This window comes from Oreochromis aureus, linkage group 13 (assembly GCF_013358895.1).
Source record: "Oreochromis aureus strain Israel breed Guangdong linkage group 13, ZZ_aureus, whole genome shotgun sequence".
NCBI classification, from domain to species: domain Eukaryota; kingdom Metazoa; phylum Chordata; class Actinopteri; order Cichliformes; family Cichlidae; genus Oreochromis; species Oreochromis aureus.
Genome location: NC_052954.1, coordinates 13,279,141 through 13,302,609, shown reverse-complemented (window position 1 = coordinate 13,302,609; position 23,469 = coordinate 13,279,141). Strand labels below are relative to the sequence as shown.

The 23,469-nt window shown below is 42.0% G+C and overlaps 1 protein-coding gene across 2 annotated transcripts in view; it reads right to left on the bottom strand.

Annotated features, from left to right (window-relative positions):
* Positions 1–3,294: 3,294 nt before the first annotated feature.
* Positions 3,295–23,469, bottom strand: part of unc5b (unc-5 netrin receptor B) — a 55,667-nt gene continuing 35,492 nt past the window's right edge. The window contains exons 2-17 of one of the 2 annotated variants that reach the window (XM_039621350.1): positions 23,061–23,291; positions 22,616–22,759; positions 22,116–22,219; positions 19,100–19,280; positions 18,126–18,293; positions 16,994–17,158; positions 15,014–15,046; positions 11,180–11,371; positions 10,416–10,784; positions 10,236–10,323; positions 9,747–9,921; positions 9,415–9,654; positions 8,276–8,425; positions 6,892–7,056; positions 6,581–6,759; positions 3,295–6,115 (exon numbers count right to left, since the gene is read on the bottom strand). In XM_039621350.1, the coding sequence (XP_039477284.1) occupies positions 5,950–6,115; positions 6,581–6,759; positions 6,892–7,056; positions 8,276–8,425; positions 9,415–9,654; positions 9,747–9,921; positions 10,236–10,323; positions 10,416–10,784; positions 11,180–11,371; positions 15,014–15,046; positions 16,994–17,158; positions 18,126–18,293; positions 19,100–19,280; positions 22,116–22,219; positions 22,616–22,759; positions 23,061–23,291 (2,750 nt within the window). In that variant the 3' untranslated portion in view covers positions 3,295–5,949. The remainder of the gene's footprint in view (positions 6,116–6,580; positions 6,760–6,891; positions 7,057–8,275; positions 8,426–9,414; positions 9,655–9,746; positions 9,922–10,235; positions 10,324–10,415; positions 10,785–11,179; positions 11,372–15,013; positions 15,047–16,993; positions 17,159–18,125; positions 18,294–19,099; positions 19,281–22,115; positions 22,220–22,615; positions 22,760–23,060; positions 23,292–23,469) is intronic. The other variant, XM_039621351.1, reaches the window with a different exon arrangement.

Below are 23,469 nucleotides of genomic sequence, written 5' to 3'. Positions count from 1 at the left end.
CCTTCAACGTTAAAGCCGTAAACATTTAAAACAACCAAGAGCTGATTCAAAACATATAATTTTACAAAGTGGCAAAATAAAATATCGCCGAGTTACGCTTATATGTATAAAACTCAGAGGCATTTCAAAATATGTTTGAAAAGGATTTCTAAAATCTGTTGTGGATAAGGAAAAACCGGAAGTCTTGTCAATATAGAGACCAATGACTGTAGAAAACAGTCTACAGCCATTGATAGAGACAAACACTTTTCGCTGCAGCCTTTTTAAATGAAACGCGCGAGTTTAGGTAATGAAATTCTGAAAAAAATGTCTCATGTTCACAAATTTTCAGACACGGTGAGCACTGCTGTTACGTGATCCTTGCTGTTAATAGGTTTCATTTTGTTTTTTGAGAAAGTGCAGCAATTTCTATGGGAAAAATGTTTGTAATGTGCATGAAGAGAACAATAAATTATATGGAGCGTGCCTTGCTGTGTGTTACTAATGTATAGCAAAACATATTTTAACAAGTGAGCAAAAAACACTTTTACTTTGCAGACAAATCCTTTACAAATATTTTAAATATGCATACTGCTACGAAACCTATAATGATGGGAATTATTTAAATTGGATTTGATCTAACAATTGGGTTTGGTTTCTGAGATATATATAGTATACAGCCATGGTGAAAGAGTAATGCAGTGTAGTAATCGATTTGTGCCGCTTCTTTAATCAAACTAACAAATTATAATGTAATACAATATGTAGATCTTAGTTGTAAAGTCATCTTTCCTTGCTGACGTAATAGTATCAGTTCTAGTCTATATGTGACGGGAGTACATTTTCAAACTTTTCTTGATATTGTTTTCTCTCTTGCAAAAAAGGAGTCATGTTGAATATTGTGGCTTTGTGCATATATCACATTTATTACTCCAATAAAATAAATACATAAAAAATAATGCTTAAATCATTAGCCTATATTTGCCAGGAGAGGGCACTGTAGAACAACATATCCACAGGTCTCGTCGTGTACCTCTCTTGTATAGAAGAATTCCAACATCTGTAAGAAGAAAAACGCCAGCAAAACAGGGAGGAGAAGCAGCGATTTATTGAAACGTGCACAAACATAAATTATATAAGGAAAAACACACAGTAAGGTAGGCTTCTAACAAGTTTGAAAGTTAATATTTGGTGTGATCACCTTTATTCTTCAACACAACCTGAAATCTTTTAGTAAAGCTTTTTTGTAATTTCTTTAAATAGTCGTCAGGAATAGTTCTTCCGGCTTCTTGAAGAATATTCAAAGCTCTTCTTAGTATGTTCGCTGCCTTTTGTTTTGTTCCCTGTGAAGATGATCATACACTGCTTCAATAATTTTTATGTTCAAGCTCCAATCCGTGACTGATAGTGCTCCACTGTGTGTTTTTCTATCCAGGTATTCTTTCACTGTACTGGCATTCTATTTGGGATCACTGTCATACTATAAAAATGAATCCACATTCAATCAGATGCTTTACAGACAGTATCACGTGATGGATCAAAATCTTTTCTGCGTTCATAATTCCGTGACTTTTAACAAGACCCACAACACCACTGGTGGAAATGTAGCCCCAAACCATGGCAGAGCCTCCACTCTGTTTTACAGATGGCTTTAGATACACTGTTGTACTTGTCTCCTGACCTCTTCCATACATACTGATAATAATTTGAGCGGTTACCACAGACTTTTAGCACAGTTCTTGTGTAATTTGGCATACCTCTTTCTTTTTCTTGACAGCCACCCATCCACTGAGACCATTTCTGATGAAGATTCAGTGACCAGTAGATGGATCAACTGAGCGGCCAGATACATCTCTCAGGTCCTGCGTCAGGTCTTTGCCAGATTTTTTTAATATGTATTCAGTTCATTACTTTCATACAGATACTATTCATCTGCTGTAGAGAATGTTTATTTGTTTTGTTTAGATTTTTTTTGTCTTCCACTTGTTCAGTTCCCTTAAATTCTTTTAAGGAGACAGTGCACACCATGCTGAGATATGGCGAGGCTTAACAAATTAAACCAAAACATTACCGAATGGGTTGCAAATGAGTGAAAAAGCAGCTGATGTCACACAGCCTGTTGCTCAAGATCACTTTAACTTTACTTTAAAAATGACAAGAAAGTCTGGCTCCTTGGAAGCAAAATAAAAATAAATGATGGAGGGCTGGCTCAAGACTTTCGCACATTACTATAGCGCTCAGTTTGATCTTTTACTGGGGTGGACCAGTAAAGCAACTGTAACCTAATTATGATGCCCCCCCACTTTCTTTATTCATTCAGTCTGCTGTCATTACACGAGCATTACAGAGCACAGACAAAAAACCTTCACATCTAGAGTGTTTTGGGAACTAACCCTTAAACACTCACCAGAATTTAAAAATAATAACTTTCCATAGAGTTCAGGGCCAGAGTAGTAGCACTGGCATCACCACAACAGGAATAGCAGTGTATTTTATTGGGAAACATGAATTATTAATGGCTTCACAGTGGGCTGGACTGGAACCATTGACAGGCTAGTTCTGGGTGCATGTTTCACACCAGCGCCTTAGGTACTCTTCATATGGTCACACACTTATTTAAAATGCTGTAGGCTCAGCAATGACTGTTATCAAGCAATAAAGCAGGAGAAGGATATGTTTAGTTAACGCTGCATGTTCTCATTTTCTTTTCCTTAAAACACAAAAACATCCTTTGCAGGGCTGAAGCTAGAGTCAGCTTTTATACCATCATTTTATACATTATACAAGATTCAGTTATCTCACGCACTGTCAGCCACCAATGAAACAGGTGCAAAGTGTTGTCTACCTTACAGCAATGCACGCTCCATATAGAGATGACTCACAATATTTTCTCGATATGAGAGCCTCATCTGATCATTTCCCACTCATCGCCCAGTCATAAAGAAAAACTGAGGTTAGAATCCTCAATCTCAACACCCAAGCCAGTCTTTAAAGGCCACTATCAGTACCTCCAAGACCAAGTTAATGTGAAGACCAGACGGCCTGCCAGTTAAAAGCTTTTAAAGCTAAATGGATCTAAAGGGAATTTTCCAGTGAAGTGTGAGGTAAAGAGGGACAGGTTGAGCAGCTCTGCATTTCTGTGAAAATGGGGTGTAATTGACAAAACCACAGATGCCATTTAACTGTAATTCTGTCCTTCAGTGCTAAGTACTAAGCGCTGAAGAAGCTCGCAATTAGCTCTACGGATTATTTGTGATACAGCAGTGCAATAGCAGGCTTTAATGCAATAAAGAGCAAAACACAAACACACAGCTGTTAAACTAAGAAATATAATTTATTGCATAAAAATTATATTTAGTTACAGGTAAGAAGGCTAGACATTTATTTACAATTAGTACTTTACAGAGATGAAATCATGTCACTGAATCCATTTAGTTTTTAGTTTTAGTTTTTTTTTTTGTTTGTTTTTGGGTGTTTTTTGTAAAAATGTCTGTCTTCTTGAACAAAGGGTAGTTTTTTTCTCTTTGACAGGAGCACGTTTTGAATCCAGTACAGCTCCAGCATAAATTATCCAGAGATATGGCCAAAGATCCAGCAGACACTCAAAAAATCTGGACAAATAAACACTGTAGTCTACAGCTAGTCAGTCTCTGTAACAAGACTCGAGGAAAGAAAAAACAAAAGTCCTGCAGTGTTCAGGGATCCAAAGTACTGAACAGATTGTGTCCAGGTATTTTCCTCAGGGCAAAGACCCGCAGGGCACGAGGTCATCATGTCAGTCGCTGTGCCACTTTGTTTTCCCACGTGTGCTTTTTTTTTAAGTTAGCAGCTTTCTTGGTCAGTGATCCAATTGTTCTCCGGATGGAGAATCCCCACACAGACTAGCATCACCGAAAAAATGTTAAAACTACTCCTAAACCAATTTAGGATACAAAATCAAAACCCTGTCAATGTCCTGATCTGAAAAAATAGAATCTTACTCTTCCAGGAAACAAAAGAAGTCAAAACGCTTCACTTTTTCTTATGTACTTGCATAGCACTTACAAAGAGAAATGACAGATCTTAAGAATGTGCACATACTGTACGCGCACACTCACCTGCCCACACACATCCACTCTCACATACACACACAGACACGGTTCATTCACACAAAACAGTGACATGACTCACTGCTGAGGAGGAGGGATACTGCCTGTGTTTTGGTTCTTGTGGTTGTTTAAGATATGAACACTTTTCTTTTTTTTGCTTAGAGGGATAAAAAAGACTCAATAACACAGAACTTAAGCAAAGATAATGTTACAGACGAAAGCATTTAAGCTGACGGAACAATAGTGACTATGCAAACAGACTGAGGACCCTGACCACAAAGCAGGCAGATTAAAAGAGTTGAGAGAAGAGAGGCAGAATGAGCTACAGGGCGATGCATGGACATATGGACACATAGATAAGTGGTGGACAGAGAACAGATTGTAACATAACTCCGATGGTGTTGAGGTAAGTTTCACGGTCCCCTTGCTGCCCATTTGATTCGAAGCAAGGCTATTCTATCCTACAATCATGTGTGATCTCGGGAAATGGCCTTCAATTACAGCAAAGCCTCCAAATTACAGCGTGCAGCAAATTCATCAGGACACTTGACCCCCCGTCTAATCATGTCTTACAGATTATATTTTACATTTTTTGAATCGATGCACAAGATTAAAAAAACAAAAAATAAACATAGTTTTGTTATTCACAAGAGAGACATCCACTGTGTCCTAACTCTTCAATTTTGGCGTGCTCTACTAGGATCAAAAAAATAATACACAGCAGATCAGTAGCCTAAACAAGCACAGATGTTAAAACAGGTTCTACATGATCGTAACACCAGTGACAGTGAAAGAAAAAGAAACAGAAAACAAAGAATCCACAAATCTGGACAATAAATTAAAGCGTTCCCCAAAGGAAACTTTTTTTTTGTTGATGTTTTTTTAAGGGATGACCAGAAAGCTCTCCTGCAGTTTATTCTCAAAAGATTGAAGTGTGGCAGAGCGAAAGAGGAATGCAAGGAGAGATGAAAGAGAAACACCCCTGTGAGTCGGAATGATATGCCAAGGCTTTGAGGCGTTTGTTGGTACAGTATAAAGAGTCAGTCTAGTTGTTCGCCAATTCTGAAGCAAGCTTCAAAAATTCGCACTTCTATAACATAGGAGAGGCCCAAAAGATTCGAACCTTGAGGGTTCGATCGTTACATGATTTGTCACCAGTCGAAGCAGTTAGATGAGAAATCCTAGCCTGTCTGCTTTAGAGCCGATTAATGACTGCTCTGCCTGTGTGTGTGTTGGAGTGTGTGTAGCCTGGGGAGGCTGAAGGCAGGTCGGTGCTGCCTGTCCTTCAGCGCACACATGGGGATGACAATGAAGAAACAAAAGTCCTCTGCCATGAGGTGAGGGTGATCTTAAATCATGCACTTTCATGCTGCTACTGAAACACGGGCCATCCCGCGTTAGCATTTGTGTCGTTGTGCGTGCTTCAGCGTGCTGAATACATGAACGTTTCCATTTTTTCCCAAAGCACTCATATTTGTATATACAAGCGTGGAGCCATTTTCAACATTCAAAGGCAGTCAACACCATGTCTGACAGACGACTTTAGAGCCACTTTATGCCTTGGTACCCTCGGATTGTTTTTTTTTACGTCTCGCAGATGCAACGTTGCTTTGGAGGGCTCAAGCCGAATCGGCTTAGCAGGTGGATGGCACGTATGGGAATATGTTATGGTGGCCATGGAGCTACAGTGGCTGATCTTTTCAGGGCCAGTGAAAAGGGAAATGAGGCAGAGGTAATAAAGTTTATGTGAAGCAACCAAAATGCTCTGTGGGTTTATGATTCGCGCTGGCGTGTGTGCATATTCATTCATAGGCAGGTATTCTCATTGCGGTGGTGGTGAGAGAGAAAAAAAAAAAGTCTCGCTCTCTTGTTTCTTGACCAATCAACAATCCCCATCAGTTGTCATGACAACTAGCACCTCACTTTTGCCCATTTCCTCCAGTGCGGTCGCCAGAGAGACCAAGTCTGCGTCACCTTGGTGACATGCTTCCCATAAGTCCAGCAGAACACCTGTGGGGCTGGGCTTTGTAGCAAAGTAGTTCAAATACCTGGATGGAGGAAAGAAGGCGCAAGTCGTGAGAAGAGAAAGGAGAGAGCAAAAATAGTCCTTCATCACTGATTATCTTTTTCTTTTTTTTTTGGTCATTACTGGATGATGCACATACTGAAGGAGAAACCTCTGACACTCCAATACTGATACCCAGCTAAGCATCATATTTCAAAGGCAGGGTTAGATAATTAGCAAGATGGATTTTTGTAACATTATATAACACGCATGACTGAATCATATTTTTTAACTTAATATTCAAGCCCAGCTTTTGAGATTCTAATCAGTACGGGCAGATATAACATGACTTTTCACATTCGTCTGTCTAAATTTAATTCACTTAAACCCAATTCTAAACTGACCTCTGAGGCCTCTTTAAATCATCTCATATCAGACAGTGATGAAGACTGCAGCTCCTACAGTCGTTTCAAAATGCAACTCAGGTAACAAACGTGCTTTATCTGACCTGTCAAAGCCCAGACTGCGAGCCAGTAGCCTCCAGTCACATCCTCGAGCGCTGGGTGCATCCAAACTGGCGCAGATTTTCTGGCGGATGGAGCCAGGCAAGCGAAAGGCATAAGGTCCCACTTGAGAGGAAGGTAGGCACGTTCCTCCTGAGGGGAGGGGCGAGTGCGGAGGTAAAGTCTGGAAGAGCAGAGGCGTCGAGAAGCACTGAGACCAACCTTTGTAATGATTAGAGTAACTGTGCAGCTGCATTGCAGCGTTATCTGTGTGTGTGCGTGTGTGCGCAAGCATTTTCTCAGACATCACCATTACCTCCTGGATGTCAGTGTGCAGCTGGAATATCTGTCCCTCCCCTTCCACCTGCCGGACGCAGATCTTACAGGTGAGCTGCGACACAGCCAGGCTGCCTCTCTCCAGGCTGAAGGTGCAATGCAGGGGTCTCTGACTGCCGCTCCAAATGTGATAAAACGGTATCTCCTGTCACACAGACAAAAGCGGTAAACAGGAAAAGCCAGGAAAAAAAAAGGCTCTCTACCACTGTGATTAAAGCGGCCTCTTCCCAAGCAGCACAATCTGGGATCATCTAGAATGCAGTTTCCATTAAAGGTCTGTGCAGTATGCTTTATTTTGATAGTGGGTGTTTCCACCAACTGGGTCTCTGTGCGTTGGAGGATAATTTATTTCTAAATCGCACTGTCCATAAATTAGAAGCACTATCAGATTTTCTGTTTGTTTATTCAGAAACGGTTCAGACTGCAATCTTCCTGCCAAGAGAATGCAGGAGAGACTTTGAGTGTTTACAGCAGTCAAGTATGCTATAACATTTGTAAAATAGCCCTCTTATTGAAGTGAAGCAAGATTACTGTTTTAGCTTGTGTAGTACTGCTCATTATGACAAATTAAAGGAAAAGCCTGAGCCTGAGCACCCCAGTGAGTTGATCTGGTTGTTTTGTTTAGCTGTGGGAGGCATTTTCCTGGTATAATTCAGGCAACTGCACAGTACAAAGTTGGCATGAGCGATCAGCTTCATCCTTAAATGAAACCTTTCTATCCTGGTGGGAGTGGTCGGTCTCTGGATGACAATGTCCCGAACCTTATGGCATGAGAATGATTTAAATTATATGCCATGGTCATCGCTATCATCACTATCATCAGAGCTCAAGCCAACTGAACACCTATGGGAGATTTTGGACTGAGGTTTTAGACAGCTCTCGCCGCCACCATGATCAAAACCCTAAATGAGGGAATATCTTTTTAAAGAACGCTGTTTAATCACTTCAGTAGACTGCCAGAGACTTTTAGAGCCAGTGCTCAGCTGCCCTGCAATTTAAAAAGACACCTTAATTTGTCACTGGTCTGTATCAGATTTTTTAAAGCTTCTGTGTTCTGTTCTCTTCTATTCACGTACAGCCAGACTGCACTGATGGAAGAAACAAGTCATTTCACAAAGAACATGAGTGTGGTGGTGGTGTTTCACACTTAAAACCACAATAATGAAATATCAAAAACAGTTTAGGTCTGTGACAAAAACCTAAATGCTGCAAATCAGCAATGCAATGATGTTGATGTGATAAGGTTATTTAAAAATCTGGTGAATATCAGTTGGACTTCAGGCATACATATAATATATGATGCATATTATGTATATATATATATGCATATATCTATAACGAGTCTATCTGCTGCATTATGTCACCTGGTACTTGGCCAGAAGTTTGCTTCTCCAGTAAGTGTGGGGAATGTCGTGGATGGACAGTCGCAGATTGTGGTAGCTATCTTTGAAGAGCAGCGGCTTGGGATCTTCCAGCAAAACTCCACCCAGACTCCTCTCCAAATCCAGCACCTCCTGCACAGAAAGCCATAGAAGACGGGCTTAGGGCTTTATTTATTTGGTTTTAGCGCGGGCTCATCCCCTCACATTGCAAGATCATGCTTTCAAAAGATGCCTAATTAAAATGTGTCCAAATGGAAATGCTCTGAGCTAACAGTTTAAAAGCTGTTTGAACTTTTCCAGCCAGAAATCATGCAGCGGGATGCCAATATACTGCACACGGCGCGCTCATGTTTACTATCCTGGCTGGTCCGACAGAGGGAAAATATTTTTCCACTGAATCGAACGCTCGCTTTGTGTTTGGTACAGTTTTTGTATTTTGCTCTACTATTTTGAGCCGTTGCTTCCTGCGGGACATGAAAACTCAATGTATTGCACCAAATTTAATTTGGAGAAATGAGATGGACCTGCAGAGTTGAAAGGGGATGGTACTCCTCTATCGCCCAGAACCACTATGGAAATAAGCTATATTAACTTTTAATGTTTTTATTCTGTGACATGCTTCAATATAATACACCTTGTCTATGTTATTTTCTATTTATAGTTCATTTAATTTTATTTCTTGCTATGCTTTTTGGTTTTGCATGTCCAAGTCTTATGCAGGATCTTTTGTGTTACATTATTTTTTGCTTCGCATCTCTTCAGAGTCGTGTTATATCTCACTTTTTAGTGACATAATAAACTCAAACAAGGCTATTTTTTTAGCAGATCTGATGATTATTTATTTATTTTTAAGTTTATACACCTTTGGAAGTGCCACAGTATATGTGTGTTGGTACCATGTTTTGCTAAGGAAATAAAAAAACGTGGAATAAATAAGACCTAATTAATTTTGGAATGTTTTCCAGTATAAGAAAATGCTTCAGGAGAGCAGAAAGACAAATGAATAGAAAGCAGCAACAGAAACAGGAAACTGCAGACAAGCAACGGGGCAAACTGATTAAAGTGCACGCATGGAGACAGCAACATAAACCCACACAGATGCATAAACACGAGAGCAGCACCTTGAGTGCATGTGGGGTGTCATGGATACAGTAGATCCGGAGGCTGTAATCCAGGGAGAGGCATGGTGCGCGGGGGGCGAAGAGAGCCAGCTGCAGGCGCTTGCAGGCAGGCTGTGGAGGGCACGACTGGCCCACAAGGCCGTATGTTCCAAGCTGCTCCATGAGAACGTGACAGCACTCCTCCTCCAGCTGCAGGTAGCACGGGGACGACAAAGTCTCCTCCCCTACAGTCAGCACCTCCTGAATGGAGATAAAAGGAGCAATCAGTGACCCTAAAAAGAGCAACAAAAAGAAGGCATTCGTCATTTGATACCAGCGTGAGGCTGTCTCACCTCCCATGCTCCTTGATGCGTTTGCGTTTTCAGTGTGAGAGTCCAGTCAGGTGTTGGCGTGTCTAGCTGGGCACAGTGTGGCAAAGTAAGGACAACGGGGCGATTCAGCAGCATACCAGATGGACCACAGCTCACCACAGGACTGAGTACAGTCTGACTGCCCTCAGAGGGTAACCTGTAAATATCACACACATGCACACGCTTCATTTTTAAAAGAAAATGGCAGATATGTTTGGAACATGCTAACTTAAATCAAACACCCGGAGCTACCCGCCGTGGTGAACCCTTGCGAATAAGGGAGCAGCTGAAGTAGTTTCTACAATTTTAAGTTAAAGGCTGGGACAAGTTGTTGATATTTTTATCCTCAGAAGTAGAAGCAAGTCTTGCAACAGAAAGTTTTCTGATTGAGGTGAGACTAAGGTTTATTCTGCCTTCTATGTGTGAAGCAGATAAGAGAAATAAAGAATTAAGAAACAGAGGGGCACTCACGTTGTTTTGTCCCACTTGTTGATGATGAGGTACATTTCATAGAACTTCCCCTGGGGGATTGTGCCAGGGGGGACCAGCAAACTTACACCTAAAAAAGAGAAGGAGGTCATGATTTATTTTGTCGTGTCTTTTAAAGGTGTCTTCAGTTAACACTAGCTACAAATGGCATCAGCTTTGTACCTGTATTGGGAATAGTGAGGCGTCCTCCTAGATTTCCAAGCGTGGCGCTTGTACTCAACCCAGCCTCTCTGGATAGCGTGTGGGTGTGATACTCTCGCTCTCTGCCCACGGTACCCACCGACTTTAAGCTGAGGATCTCTCCGTCACCTGAGCTTATGTCATTGGGAAGCTCCAGGGAAGAAAGCGTGGAGGAGTTGTACACCTTTATTTTCAGGCTGGGCAGGGGGTCCAGCAACGGAGAGGTGGTCATGGGGATTTTGTGGGGGCTGTCGTTGACCCCTTGTTGGAGGGAGAAGAGCGGCCCGCGGAAAGCCCCCGCTGTGGCTGTCAGATCTGGAGGAGCTGAGGGATGTAGAGGGTGAGGGTTATCTGTGGGCACGGGAGAAGAGAGGAGCTTATCACTAGAAATGACACGAGCAGGGCTGAGAGAGCCGAAAGTGACGCCAGTGAAATGGATTAATGTTACTAATTAATATTTGATGGCAAGAGCAAGAGAAAGGACACCATGACGAATGTTTAAAATGTAAAAAATGTAACGCAGTAAAGAATGGAGAGCTGACTGAGAGGAGATAATGGCATAAGAGAATTAATTTATGGGATGATATAAATAGGAACGCGATGATAAAAATGAGCAGGGACAGTGTCTCTATGAAAATAAGAAAAAACAAGAATAGCTGTGGGGGAAAAAAAAGGAATAATGCAAAAAATAATTGAGTGCAAATACCTGCCGACTCATGCGAGGATGCATGCGTGTGCAAACTCACCCTGTCTGGGAGGTTTGTAGTTGCCAGGGTGGAACGCGGTGGTGAGAGCTGATGAAGAATCGGTGATGTCTCCGTGGAGATGTCGGCATCTGCGGCGATATGCGAGCACTCCCACGCACAGTGCCATTATTACGCTCAGCGGCAGGGCCACGAGAACCGTGTAGACTGCTACACCCATACCTGGAGCCAGGGCTGAAAGAGGGACAGAAAGCCAAGACATCATCAAGAGACTCAGATGAAAACACACATTTACATCTGCAAGGGAAAACCATGAGGGAAGGAAGCATAATGTATGGCATATCTGATTTACTACATGCTGTAGAGTAAGCAGAATAAATTAGTCATGGAAGTCTAAGTTAGTGCTGAAAGCATTTGCTGATTAATTCATTAGCCCATCATCAGACGAAAAACAGAGTCTTGAAAATAAAAAATATTTAAAAAATCAGTTTTTCTCTTATATAACTGTAAATCCAATTTGTTTGGGGTTCAATGTATTGAGTGGGGTAAAAAAAACTTTTCTAAAACTCAAGAAATGAGCTCTGGGAAACTGTGATGTAATTAGTAACATCTGTTATTAATAAAAAAAATAATCAGATTTATCTGTGTTAAAATAAATCAATTTGTGTTTTCGGCCTTTTTAGATCAGGCATAGCTGAAATACACTGCCCACTTTTTTAGGTACGCCTGTTCAACTGTTCTTTTATGCTAATATTTAATCAGCCAATGGCAGCCATGGCAGCCATTGCATTTAGGCCTGTGGACATGGTGAAGATGAACTGCTGAAGTTCAAACTGAGCCTCAGAATGGGGAAAAAAGGTGATTTAAGTGTGGTATTGTTGTTGACGCCAGAGGTCAGAGGAGAAGGGTCCGGCTGCTTTGAGCTGATAGGAAGGCAACGGCTACTCAAGTAGCCACTTATTTCAACCAAAATTTGCAGAAGAGCATCTCTGAACAACACCATGAACCTTGAAGCAGATGAGCTGCAGCAACAGAAAACCACACTGATACCACTCCAATAAATAACTGAGGTTACAATTCACACAGGCTCACCAAACTTGGGCAATAGAAGACTGAAAAAACATTGCCTAGTCTGACGAGTCTCAGCATGGATCCATGCTGCCTGTATCAGTGGTTTAGGCTGCTGATGGTGGTGTAATGGTGAGGGGGAGATTTTCTTGGGACACTTTGGGGCCCTTAGTAACAACTGAGCATTTTTTTAACACCACAGCCAACTTGAGTATTGTTGCTGACCATGTCTATCCTTTTGTGACCACGATATATATATCGTGGTCACATATATTTTAAATTCACTGACATCTGTTGTTATTATAAAAATGTATTATTGGAATAAATTGAGTCCAATATTGAACAGATCTGAGATCTGTTCAATACTGAACAGATCTCAGATCTGGTGACAGATCCAGTATAGCTCCTTTGGGATGTGGAGGATCGGGAGATTCACATCATGGATGTGTAGCCAATCTTGTTTAATCTATGCAACAAAGAATTAAAGCAGTTCTGAAGGCAGAAAGGTGTCCAAGCTGGTATTAGTAAGGTGTACCTAATAAAGTGTCTGTTAGTGAGTCTAGCTAGTTCGTTTCATTTCTCTTTAAAACAGCACTGGCACAAATAGCAGACCGACTCAACGCTCTAGTTGCTGCACTTGAATGACCTCCCCAGCATGATTATGATGTAACAGATGGGGCACAAAATACTCAGCCCGCATACCACATGGGCTAAAGTCCTAAGCAGCAGAGGCTTGAGCGCTGCTACCCACCACAGGACCCCTACTGCATTCTATTGCATTTACCCGCTCCCCCTCCCCGTCTATCTCAATTTGCACCGTCAAATCAATTGCCCCCAACCTCTAAAAACCGCCACCTCCCTTAAACATGCTATGAAGCTTCACAGAAAGATGAATCAAGGGTGTATCGACTAGAGTTACGGTCATTTTAGTGATCATCGTACTATTACAGCTCAACATAAACATGTTGTCCAGGAAACAGAAGGCGATCAATAAATATTGAAAAGCTTCAAACAGAAAATACTCCACTGATCTGATATATTAAATCACCATACAGTCCATTATGTGACCAGTAATTGCATTGTCTTTTCAATGATATGATAAAATTGACTGTTTCTGCAGTCTGAGACTTTAATCCCCTGTTATAGTGTTACTTTCCATAAAAAAGATAACAGCGAGCTGCATGCAGTAAGCAGAGGAAAAGAGAGCCCTGGTATCTGAGCATATGCAGATACTCTGAGTATCATTGGTATCAGGGGAGAAAAAGATGGATTTATTCATACCTAGAAAATCAGGCAGCTTAAGCCTCGTAGCTTTCGCTGAAACTTAGAAATGAATTTTTACACGGAGCAAAGCCCGTGGATTTTCTTGCCCATCTGTTCCACTGGAAGTGCATTAAAAATGATGATGATTATGAGGAATGGGACCAATAATTCTTGTGGCTTTGGAGTACTTGTGGACACTTTGTTGTTTTTAAAGACATACTTTAAGATTGCTTCACTCTGGTCTGCCTGTCACTATGCACCATGTGGTCAGTTTAAATATAGAAATCATCCCTGAAAGGCCCATTAATAAACAGCTCCTCCAGGGGGTGTTTGGCCCTAACTTCACCTGTTCCCCACCGAGCTCCCTCCCTCGTCTCCGGCTGGGTGATTGGTTGTGACTGGTCAGCAGGCTCGCCACAGCCAGACCCAAACCAGACACGTGAGGGAGTCGCGCCACAGTAGCAAAGAAGAGAAGACAAGGAGCAAAGTTGGCGGGAGACGAAGAGGAGCAAAAAAAAAAAAAAAAAAAAAAAAGGAAAGGGAGAAGGAGTAGACGGCCTAGATACACACACAGGAGGAGAGAGAGCTAGATGAGAGGCAATTTGGCAAAAGGGACAGGAAGAAGTTAGATAAGGTTGTGATTTGTAGAGAGGACAGAGGGATTATAAGTGTGTTGAGGAGGGGAGAGGAGATAAGGATAGCAGTGCTTGAGGAAAGAAGACAACCAAAGACACTACAGAGCAGCGGTTAGAGCTGAAGAGAGGGTGGAGGATAAGAAAGCCGGAGGCAGGCGGGCTGTGGGAGAGGAGAGCTCCCATGCTCACGTGGCGCGATTGAACCGAATCGGACAGCCGTCCACACTTATTACCAGAAACGGAACAATAGCGAATTAGGTGCATTACTAAGGCTGCTCTCCCCTGAGTCCACATCACATTGAGCTGGAGGAATTACCATCACATCAAATGTAAACTATATCACAGATTAACTTAGAGTCAGACAGAAATCAAGGGCTTTTCTCCAGCGAGCGCTGTGCTTCTACCACACAGCCTATGGATCAAGGAGTCTCAGCTTAGAGGCATGTCATTTTGCTCACTCTATAACAGAGTTGTCATGACGGAGTAGCTCCCGCTGAACCATTCTGGGCAGTATGTGTAATCACACCAGCATTTTGTAATCAGATACTGCTTTTTTTCCTCCCCTTTTACAATCACAACAAGCTTCTATAGAAAAGATGAGACGTGCTAGGACTGAGTCAGCTCTGAAACCAATGTTACACTTAGTCAACACACTAGACAAGCGTGGATAACAACACTCATAAGCAGGCTGGACAAGAAGGTGAGGTGTGTCTACGCTGAACGTGATGCAAGCTGACATAAAAGCACGGACAGACAGGCAACACAAAAAGCTGCACGCATTCAGCCCCATGTGCTAACGCAAGATGTTAGGAGTCCTAACCTGCGTGAGCAGAGACACACAACACACACAACGCAAAAGGCAAGCGGCGTGAAGCGGTGAAAGAGCAAAGTCACGGGAAGGTGGACTTACGATGGCTTGTATGTTCAATAGAAATCTTTTTATCTGTTTGAACAGGAGAAAGAAAAAAAACAAAAGAAGAAAAGAAAAAAAACATAATGTAAAAAATGGGTGGACTGGTTTGTTATGCAAATGAAAGATGCAATAACATAATACAAAGCCAAGACAGGAACGTAAACAATAGCTCAGTGTGTGAACATAAAATGCATACTACAGGCAAGAAATGATAAATTCATATAAAAAAAACAAACAAACCTCTTCTAGAAATGTGCGAAAATGTGAAGTAAATTTCAGCATAACTGTTTATTTGTGGCACGAGGAAAAATAACATGCTGAATGATATCAGTATCATATGGATGAGGCTGCTTCAGAAAATGAACCAGGACTCTGGCGGTTGTGTGGTACATGACTGACACCATGTAGACTGAAACCTGAATGTCATCCTCTTCATCCTATGAGGACACAAAAACCATCTCCGCTGACGGGAACAATCATTCCTATGATAACACCAGCCTGAATCATCACTAAGTGGTTTGAGGAAATATGGAAACCATCTTTCAGGATTGTGTCGCTGACTAGATCTCAAATCAAATAAGCGTCTCTCCGTGGCATCATCAGAACGCACAAATGGCTTCCCCAGATGCTGCCATTTGTCCAATTGCAATTAGAATCTACCAGGATGCGATGAAGATGAGGGTTTGCGGTGTCTCAGAGCATTTGCACATTTACGACTCGGGGTATTTAGCTGATCCTCGGAGGGATTAACAATGCGTGAGGTAAAGAGCGAGCGTCTGATTTCTGATTAAAGCGTGCGAGGAATGCAAAGAGCTCTAATATCATCAGGTGTGTTTGTGACCACGGGATAATCATACATAATGTGCTGGGAACATGAATAAGTCAGTCAGTAACTTGTAGTTTGCCAAGTGACATATTTACAGATTTTCTACAGCACAGTGCTTCTCATCCTCGCTCCCTGTCAGAGCCACTCGAGTGCTCGTTTTTTTCCCCGATGGCCTCCTTAGAACGCCGGCTACGTGCAGCCGGATCGGACAGCGGCGTATTCCGTGGGTGCTCTGTGGAAGCTTGTTTATGTCAGGACTCGTGTGTGTGTGGCTGACACGGTTGACGCTCATCATTGCTTTGAGTGTGCATATGATCCCCCCTGCGACACACACACCTTCTTCAACCCCGCTGCACGTGAATTTAGAAGGTTTGTCTGCATGCTTGGGCGTGTTTGCATCTCTGTGTGTGTTTTTTAAGCGTGTGCTCGAATGTATCTCTCTCGCCCTGCCTTTTGTGGATGTGCATCTCTAAGATTCTAATGCGCTGTCAGCTGGATTCCTCCCAGCTCATCACGGGCTGCACATTGGGTGTCAGCGCGAGTCTGACTCACTCTCATATGCTCTTCCCTGTGCTAATTTTTCGACTTGGCTGTGTCATGCTCGCTTCCCACTCCACGCACTCCCTTTGCTTAGATTTGCTCTATCTTTCTCTTTCCCCCCTCTCTCTCTCTCCATCTGTGGTTCTTTAGATGTGGATCAGTTGCCTGCTCTCCTTGTGAACCTGAATTTTTCCTCCTGAAACATCTGTCTGCGATTTCCCTCTCTTTCCCCCCCCCCTTTTATATCTCTCACCATGTTGCAGTGGCTCAACGCCTCGGGAATACAGTTCCTTACAAAATAGCTTTGAAATACAATACGTCTTATAAAAGTGTGAGCAAAGAAATCGCCGCCTGCGAGATCAATTCAAAAACCGCCTGAAGGAGAAATTATGCTGTTAGGGAAATGACCCCTATGGATACATCAATAACACCATCTTCTATTAACTATAAGCATCAGTGAGTGAATTCAACAGATGGTGGTCTCTATTAAAAGGCAGGGGAGAGTATTAGGTTACATTACATACATGAAGAAATACACATACATATACATAAGCCAAATATTTACCCAGCTTTGATGTTTAACATCCAGTTCCAACATATTGGACACTTACTTCTTGCACATAACCCCTCAGTGCAGTTCTTGCTCTCCATCATGCTGCCACTGCAGTGCTTTCCTCCATTTATGGGTGGGGGGGCTTGGCACTCTCGGCTGCGCCAGTGGGTGCACTCTGTCCCACAGGCGGACCACTTTGCCCACTCAGTCCAACCTCCATCCACTGGAATGAAAACAGAGATGTGAGTCACTTTACAGTAAGCCAACAGCAAAACAGTTTAATCGCTTCGGGTAAAGGGGAGTTGGGCATGCTGTTATAATGCAGTCTGATGCATATGTAATGGCTCGAAGTGCATAATTTAACAATTTTGCACGAAAAAAACCATTCTGTGCTTTGGAGTTAGGGTGGTCTAGACAGGATGTTATGTGACTGTACAACATAGCACCGTGTTCCCAGTGCAGGCACCTCTTAACAGTGAAGCCAGGGCTTTCACAAGAGCAAACACTCCTCTGTCCTCTTTGGAAAAAAGTTATGATGGAGTAAACAGTCGTCTGGTTTTCTCTAAAGGTCAGCCTTCAGTTCACTAACAGGGACCACAACCTCAAATATGATCAGACAACGTTTATTGAAACTGAATGGTGAATGGAGAAAGCAAAGATCTAGGTCTGGTGTCTAACCAGGTACTTAGACTCGATTGCATCAATCGGGCATCCAGTAACACTGGGAGGATTTTTTTTTTTATCATGATTTGTCTTTCAATGAGCATTTTAAACAAATGTGAAGATCTGCTTTCTTGCATTTGCACAATATCTCTAAAATTAGAAACATCCTGTCTCAGAGTGATGCTGAAAAACTAGTTCAATTCATTAATTAATCTAATTCATTATTGTCAGGCCACTTTAAATGCTCCCTGAAAAGCCTTTGGTTGATCCAAAAAGAAGAGCTTATTTCTCCAATACTGGCTTCTCTTCACTGTTAAATCCTGAATGGACATTAAACTCCTTCTCCTCACATACAAGGTCTCGATGAATCAGGCCCCATCTTATCTTAAATACCTCATAGTACCGTATCACCCCAATAGAGCACTTTCAGATAAATTATCTCATGTTGAGGAACAGAACTGGCAGCTGTTTGTTTGCTTAAAGTCTGAACATTTTAGAAATCAACAAATGAGTATTCTGGTCTTCACCTGGGCATAGCGTGGTGCAAGTTACTCTCTGCACCGGCGGGCCCTCACAGAAGGCTCCTCCGTTCAAAGGGGCCGGATTGGTGCAACTGCGTGTTCGACGCTGCCAGCCGCGCCCACACCGAGCGTTACACTCCGACCACTCCGTCCACGAAGACCAACCTCCGCTCACTGAGACGCACAAAATGAGACAAAATGAGCAAGTCTGGAAGTTAATACGTGGATGATTTTTAACATTAATGACAATCACTTTATCAAGTCTTGCTATTATATTTAACATACATATCAGTGAGTGATGGTCAGGATCACCTCCTGAGGTATATTTACTGAAATCTGTCTACCACACTTACACCAATCAGCTGCAACATTAAAACATCATACTTGATATTGTGTAGGGCCCTGATAGGAGATTAGATTTTTCAAAGCAGCACATCGGCAGTGGATGCTTGGGATCCTGTTGGTTGTAGGGTAAAGCTGTGGTTTTGGTGCATGCTGTGGGTGCGCGATTTAAGTATTTCTAGTGTGCATTGTTCAGTCTCCTGCTGGGGGGAGGCTGCTGCAGTTGCAGAAAGTGGAGTTGCTTGGTCTACAGCAATGTTGGTAATAACATTCTTATAATAATAAAAGTAAAAATAATCTAAACGAGTCCAAAGATCAAAGGTTTACCGGCAGAACTTTAAACTTTAAATTTATACATCTACTGAAAAAATTCCACCATTAATAAAGTTCACTCAGTATTAAAGATTTACACAAGAGGGGCTAAAATGTTGCATTTCATTGTTTTTTTCAGTCAGTTATTGCTCAGCATATTGAATCACTAAACCAAAGAACCAAACAGATGATTCTGATAATGGCTACATGTTGTCACGAGTCTCATTCATAACCAGCATTTCATATTTTTTTTCTTTAATCCAAAGCAAACATGTATCATTAATGTGAGGTGTGAGGTGTGGAGGGGGGCGAAACGGATGTGTTACCATAAACAATAAGCGTAGCTGTGCTGCTGCGTCTTTTGGCAACCACATTTCGAGCCACACAGGTGTAGTTAGCCGTGTCCGAAAGTCTGGCCTGCTTGATGATCAGATCGTGATCAATCGTGATCAGAAAATTGGAGTCCTGCGATGGATCAATGACGTCCTCATTTTTCAGCCAGTCAACCTGGAGACAAGCAAGAATAGGCCGACACATACCGCTGAAAATAAAGATGAGGAAACCTCAAAAAGGTTATGAAAGTTATAATTATCCAACATAAAAAATAAATAAAAAAATACAAATCAGCCGCTTCTTACAATGAGTAAATATAGAAAACAAGAAATTAGCTCTCACAGTCTCAGATGCTCGGTGTTATTTTCAGTTTTGACTCAAATTTTTCTTTGGCAGATATTTTTTTTCACATAAAATCAGCAGGTGTGCATGCATAAATATGAGTCATCTCACCACGCACAGAGCCATTCAGTAAACACGGTAAACCTGCAGTGTATCAAGCCATCACAACACAAAGTATTGATCAAACACGCAGTCAAAATGTGATCGTTTTTGCCAAGCAAAAACACAAATTTGTTTCTTCTCTCGAAAAATGTCTTTCATTCACTTTTATTTTTACTAATTTTTGCCTTTTCAATGGGCAAAAATCCATAACTAACTGATTACAGTAACAAAATTGGTATAATTTTACAATTAAACCAATTTAGAAATTTTAGCTTTGTGCTGTTTTGTGATTGCATACTAAGTGCTTTTATTTTGAAATTTACGTAACGTGCTTTTTATGTCAAAATTCTCCTGTTAATAGGTGTCTAAAAAGAAGAAGACAGCTTTCACAAATGTGGGTAAAATAAGCAATTCAGATACAAGGTTTTACAGTTAGACTTGATTGGTGTTAAAACATGACACAAGCGTATTTCTTTACGTGTTTTAGTGAGTCTTTTATTAATGGTGTCAAAATGTCAGAGTCTCGCCCTTTGCTTTCTTTCCTTTTGTTTTATGCTGTTGCAGATTGCAGAGCATAAATCTGAAATCAAAACAACACAACACAAATAGATTTGAGTTGTTTATTGCTCATCAGAATCAAGAGGAGAAATATGAGTGTGAAAGTGTTAAAAAGGCTACAGAAGAGGAACAAATTAGCCCCCCTATGAAAAATTCATTCTTTTAAAAGTATTTCCAAAGAGCCGTTAAACAGAGCAAGGAATTTTTTAACACAGCTTTTCCAAACATGCGTGTCTTAGTTTACAGTGGCTTGCAAAAGTATTCGGCCCCCTTGAACTTTTCCACATTTTGTCACATTACAGCCACAAACATGAATCAATTTTATTGGAATTCCACGTGAAAGACCAATACAAAGTGGTGTACACGTGAGAAGTGGAACGAAAATCATACATGATTCCAAACATTTTTTACAAATAAATAACTGAAGAGTGGTGCGTGCGTAATTATTCAGCCCGCTGTCAAACGCTGTCCATCTAATCTGACTGAGCTGGAGCTGTTTTGCAAAGAAGAATGGGCAAGGATTTCAGTCTCTAGATGTGCAAAGCTGGTAGAGACATACCCTAAAAGACTGGCAGCTGTAATTGCAGCAAAAGGTGGTTCTACAAAGTATTGACTCAGGGGGCTGAATAATTACGCACACCCCACTTTGCAGTTATTTATTTGTAAAAAATGTTTGGAATCATGTATGATTTTCGTTCCACTTCTCACGTGTACACCACTTTGTATTGGTCTTTCACCTGGAATTCCAATAACATTGATTCATGTTTGTGGCTGTAATGTGACAAAATGTGGAAAAGTTCAAGGGGGCCAAATACTTTTGCAAGCCACTGTAGATGCTTAGAATATTTTACTTTGCACATAAATACAATTTTTATTCAGAAAACACAAAAACTACCAGGGTCAAAATTAGTAGCTCTCCCAATGCTAATGGTCAATTGTGCGTCCTTTTTGTTGCATAACAGCCTGCAGTCGTCTCACACACGTCTCCTGACCAATCCCAGCCCATTCTTCTTTGGCCAACATCTCAATCTCGTCCAGATTTCATGGTCTTCTGGCATGGACCTTCAGTTCACTCCACAGATTTTTCACTACGATTCAAGTCAGGGTTTTGTGCAGGTCAGTCAGTAACGTTCACTTTGAGCATTTGGAGGTAGTTTTCTTTGAAAGTTTTCTTTCAAAATCTTCACATATCCATTTTTCTTCCTGATTCCTTCTATCTTGTCAAGATTCTTACTTCCAGTCATACTCAAGCATAATACTCCTACCACCATGTTTCACGATGGGGTCACTGCTCTTTGGGTTGTATGTCTCTCCTTTCTTTCTCCAAACATAAGCAGCGTTTCTGCGGTCAAAGCGCTCTAGTTTCATCTCATGTTCCTCTCGTCACTAAATCATTCACTAGTGTCTTGGCAGTTGTTCTGGGGTCTTTAGACTCATCTCTTACTACTTTTCTTTCCAGAGTCTTTGAAATCTTCTGCTTCCTGCCTCTGCCAGGCTTGTTCTGTACTGTATGGCTCGCTTTGAATTTCATGATCATACTTCTCCCTCCAGTTCTTGACACTTGGAAATGCTGCGATAACTTTGTAAATCCATCTCCTGCTTTGCGAGCATCAACAATTCTTTTTCTTAAGTCTAAACTGATTTCTTTTGTTTTTGCTGTGATGCTTTCTCAAGTGACAGCTCAGACCCTTGCTGACGTTTTTATGCTGTGTGTAAATTGGACGATAACCCTCAGTTTTGTAATATGCCTAAATAAAAAGGTCAGTTTTTCAGGAGGCTAATAATCTTGGCTTTTATCACTTTTTTCTGAAATAATTCTGTTATTGTGTGCAAATAGAGATAATTTGTGCTCTCTAAAGAGAGCTAGTATGTGTAGAAATGTTGTAATGTTGAAAACCCCATGCTCTTAAAAAAAAGCCCTTGGGAAACTTTAAATTTCATAGGGGGTTAAAAATTCGATCCTCATGTGTAGGTGATGAGAGTGGCGGCGGGGAGAAAGGCATTTACCTCGGCAGCAGGCATGCCCTCTGGGGGGCGACACTGCAGCAGCACCTCCTGCTCAAGACGCACCTCCCGCCCCAAAGGCTCCTGTTCAAAGTTTTTTCTCAAGTCTACAGAGGGCGACACACATGCAGTCAGCAGTTAGTGAAGGCTGCCCTGTGACAGCAGAGAGTGACACCCAGTTTATCTCAGCGACACTGCCTGTCACACGCACACACACACACACCAGGCAAAGCCCCAAAAAGCCTCAGTAACTGTGTCATTTTTCCACACTCCAGACTCTCATAAACATGCGACGTGTCAATCACACCGCGCCCCACATTACCACCAGGGACCAAGATGGAGTGTTACGGCAATTTATTTGCATATATACTTAAACTGATGCGTGTGACAAGGAGAAAGTTGGAAACATTTGCCCTTTCGCTGTTTCTCTTCCTCTTGCTCTCTCACTCTGTCTCTCACACGCATACGCGCAGCATGTGTAAACACGCCGCCTTGATACTGACATGCAATGCGAACGTAGGCGCGGCTGCTCTTGGTGGTGCCAGCTGAGCTCCAGGCCACACACTGGCACCAGTAGTCCTCCAGTCCGAACAGCTCCTCCACCTGGGTCCTTGACACTGAGATGTCCACCTCCCGCACCACCAGGCCTGTGCGGAGTGAGAAAGGGAGAGAGAGAGTGAGAGAAGAGAGACACAGGAGGGACACAGGAGAGAGCAGGAGGGTGAGAGATTAGTGAGGCAGATTTTTCACAGTGCATATAAATAATGCATTGGCTGCAGGCCAAAAGCAGTTAACGTGTACATAAAATCCTATAGGAGCTAATGGATTATGTAGTTGAAAATGATGTTAGTAATTGAGGATGATGTTTATGTCTGTAAAATACAAGGTGACATTACTGTGTGTGTATGTGTGTGTGTGTTTACAGTGTGTGAGCGTGCAGGTCTTCACCTGTGATCTGGTCCAGACTCTCTCTAGTGACGTGATCGTTTTGGTTCACCCACTCTCCGTTACATTTGAAGTAGATTTGGGTGGCGGGTGAAGCACGGCAGCGCAGCTGGACTGGACGGTTCTTCACTATGAAAGCATCCTCGGGTTCTAGCAGGAATTCCGGGAGAGGTTCTGCCGGTGCTGACGGGAAGGAGTCGGGAAGAACCTCGGCCTCGCTGTAGTCGCTGCTCTCTAGAAAAAAAAGGGGGGGATATAGAAATGATTTACCAACCTGACAAAAGACCAGTGCAGTGAATCTGATCTATGGCAAATCTGCGGCTTATCCTGGTCGCTGACCTCACTGACGAGGACGTATGGAAAAAGCAAAATGCCAAATTTGCCCATATCACTAACCTATCACACATCAAAA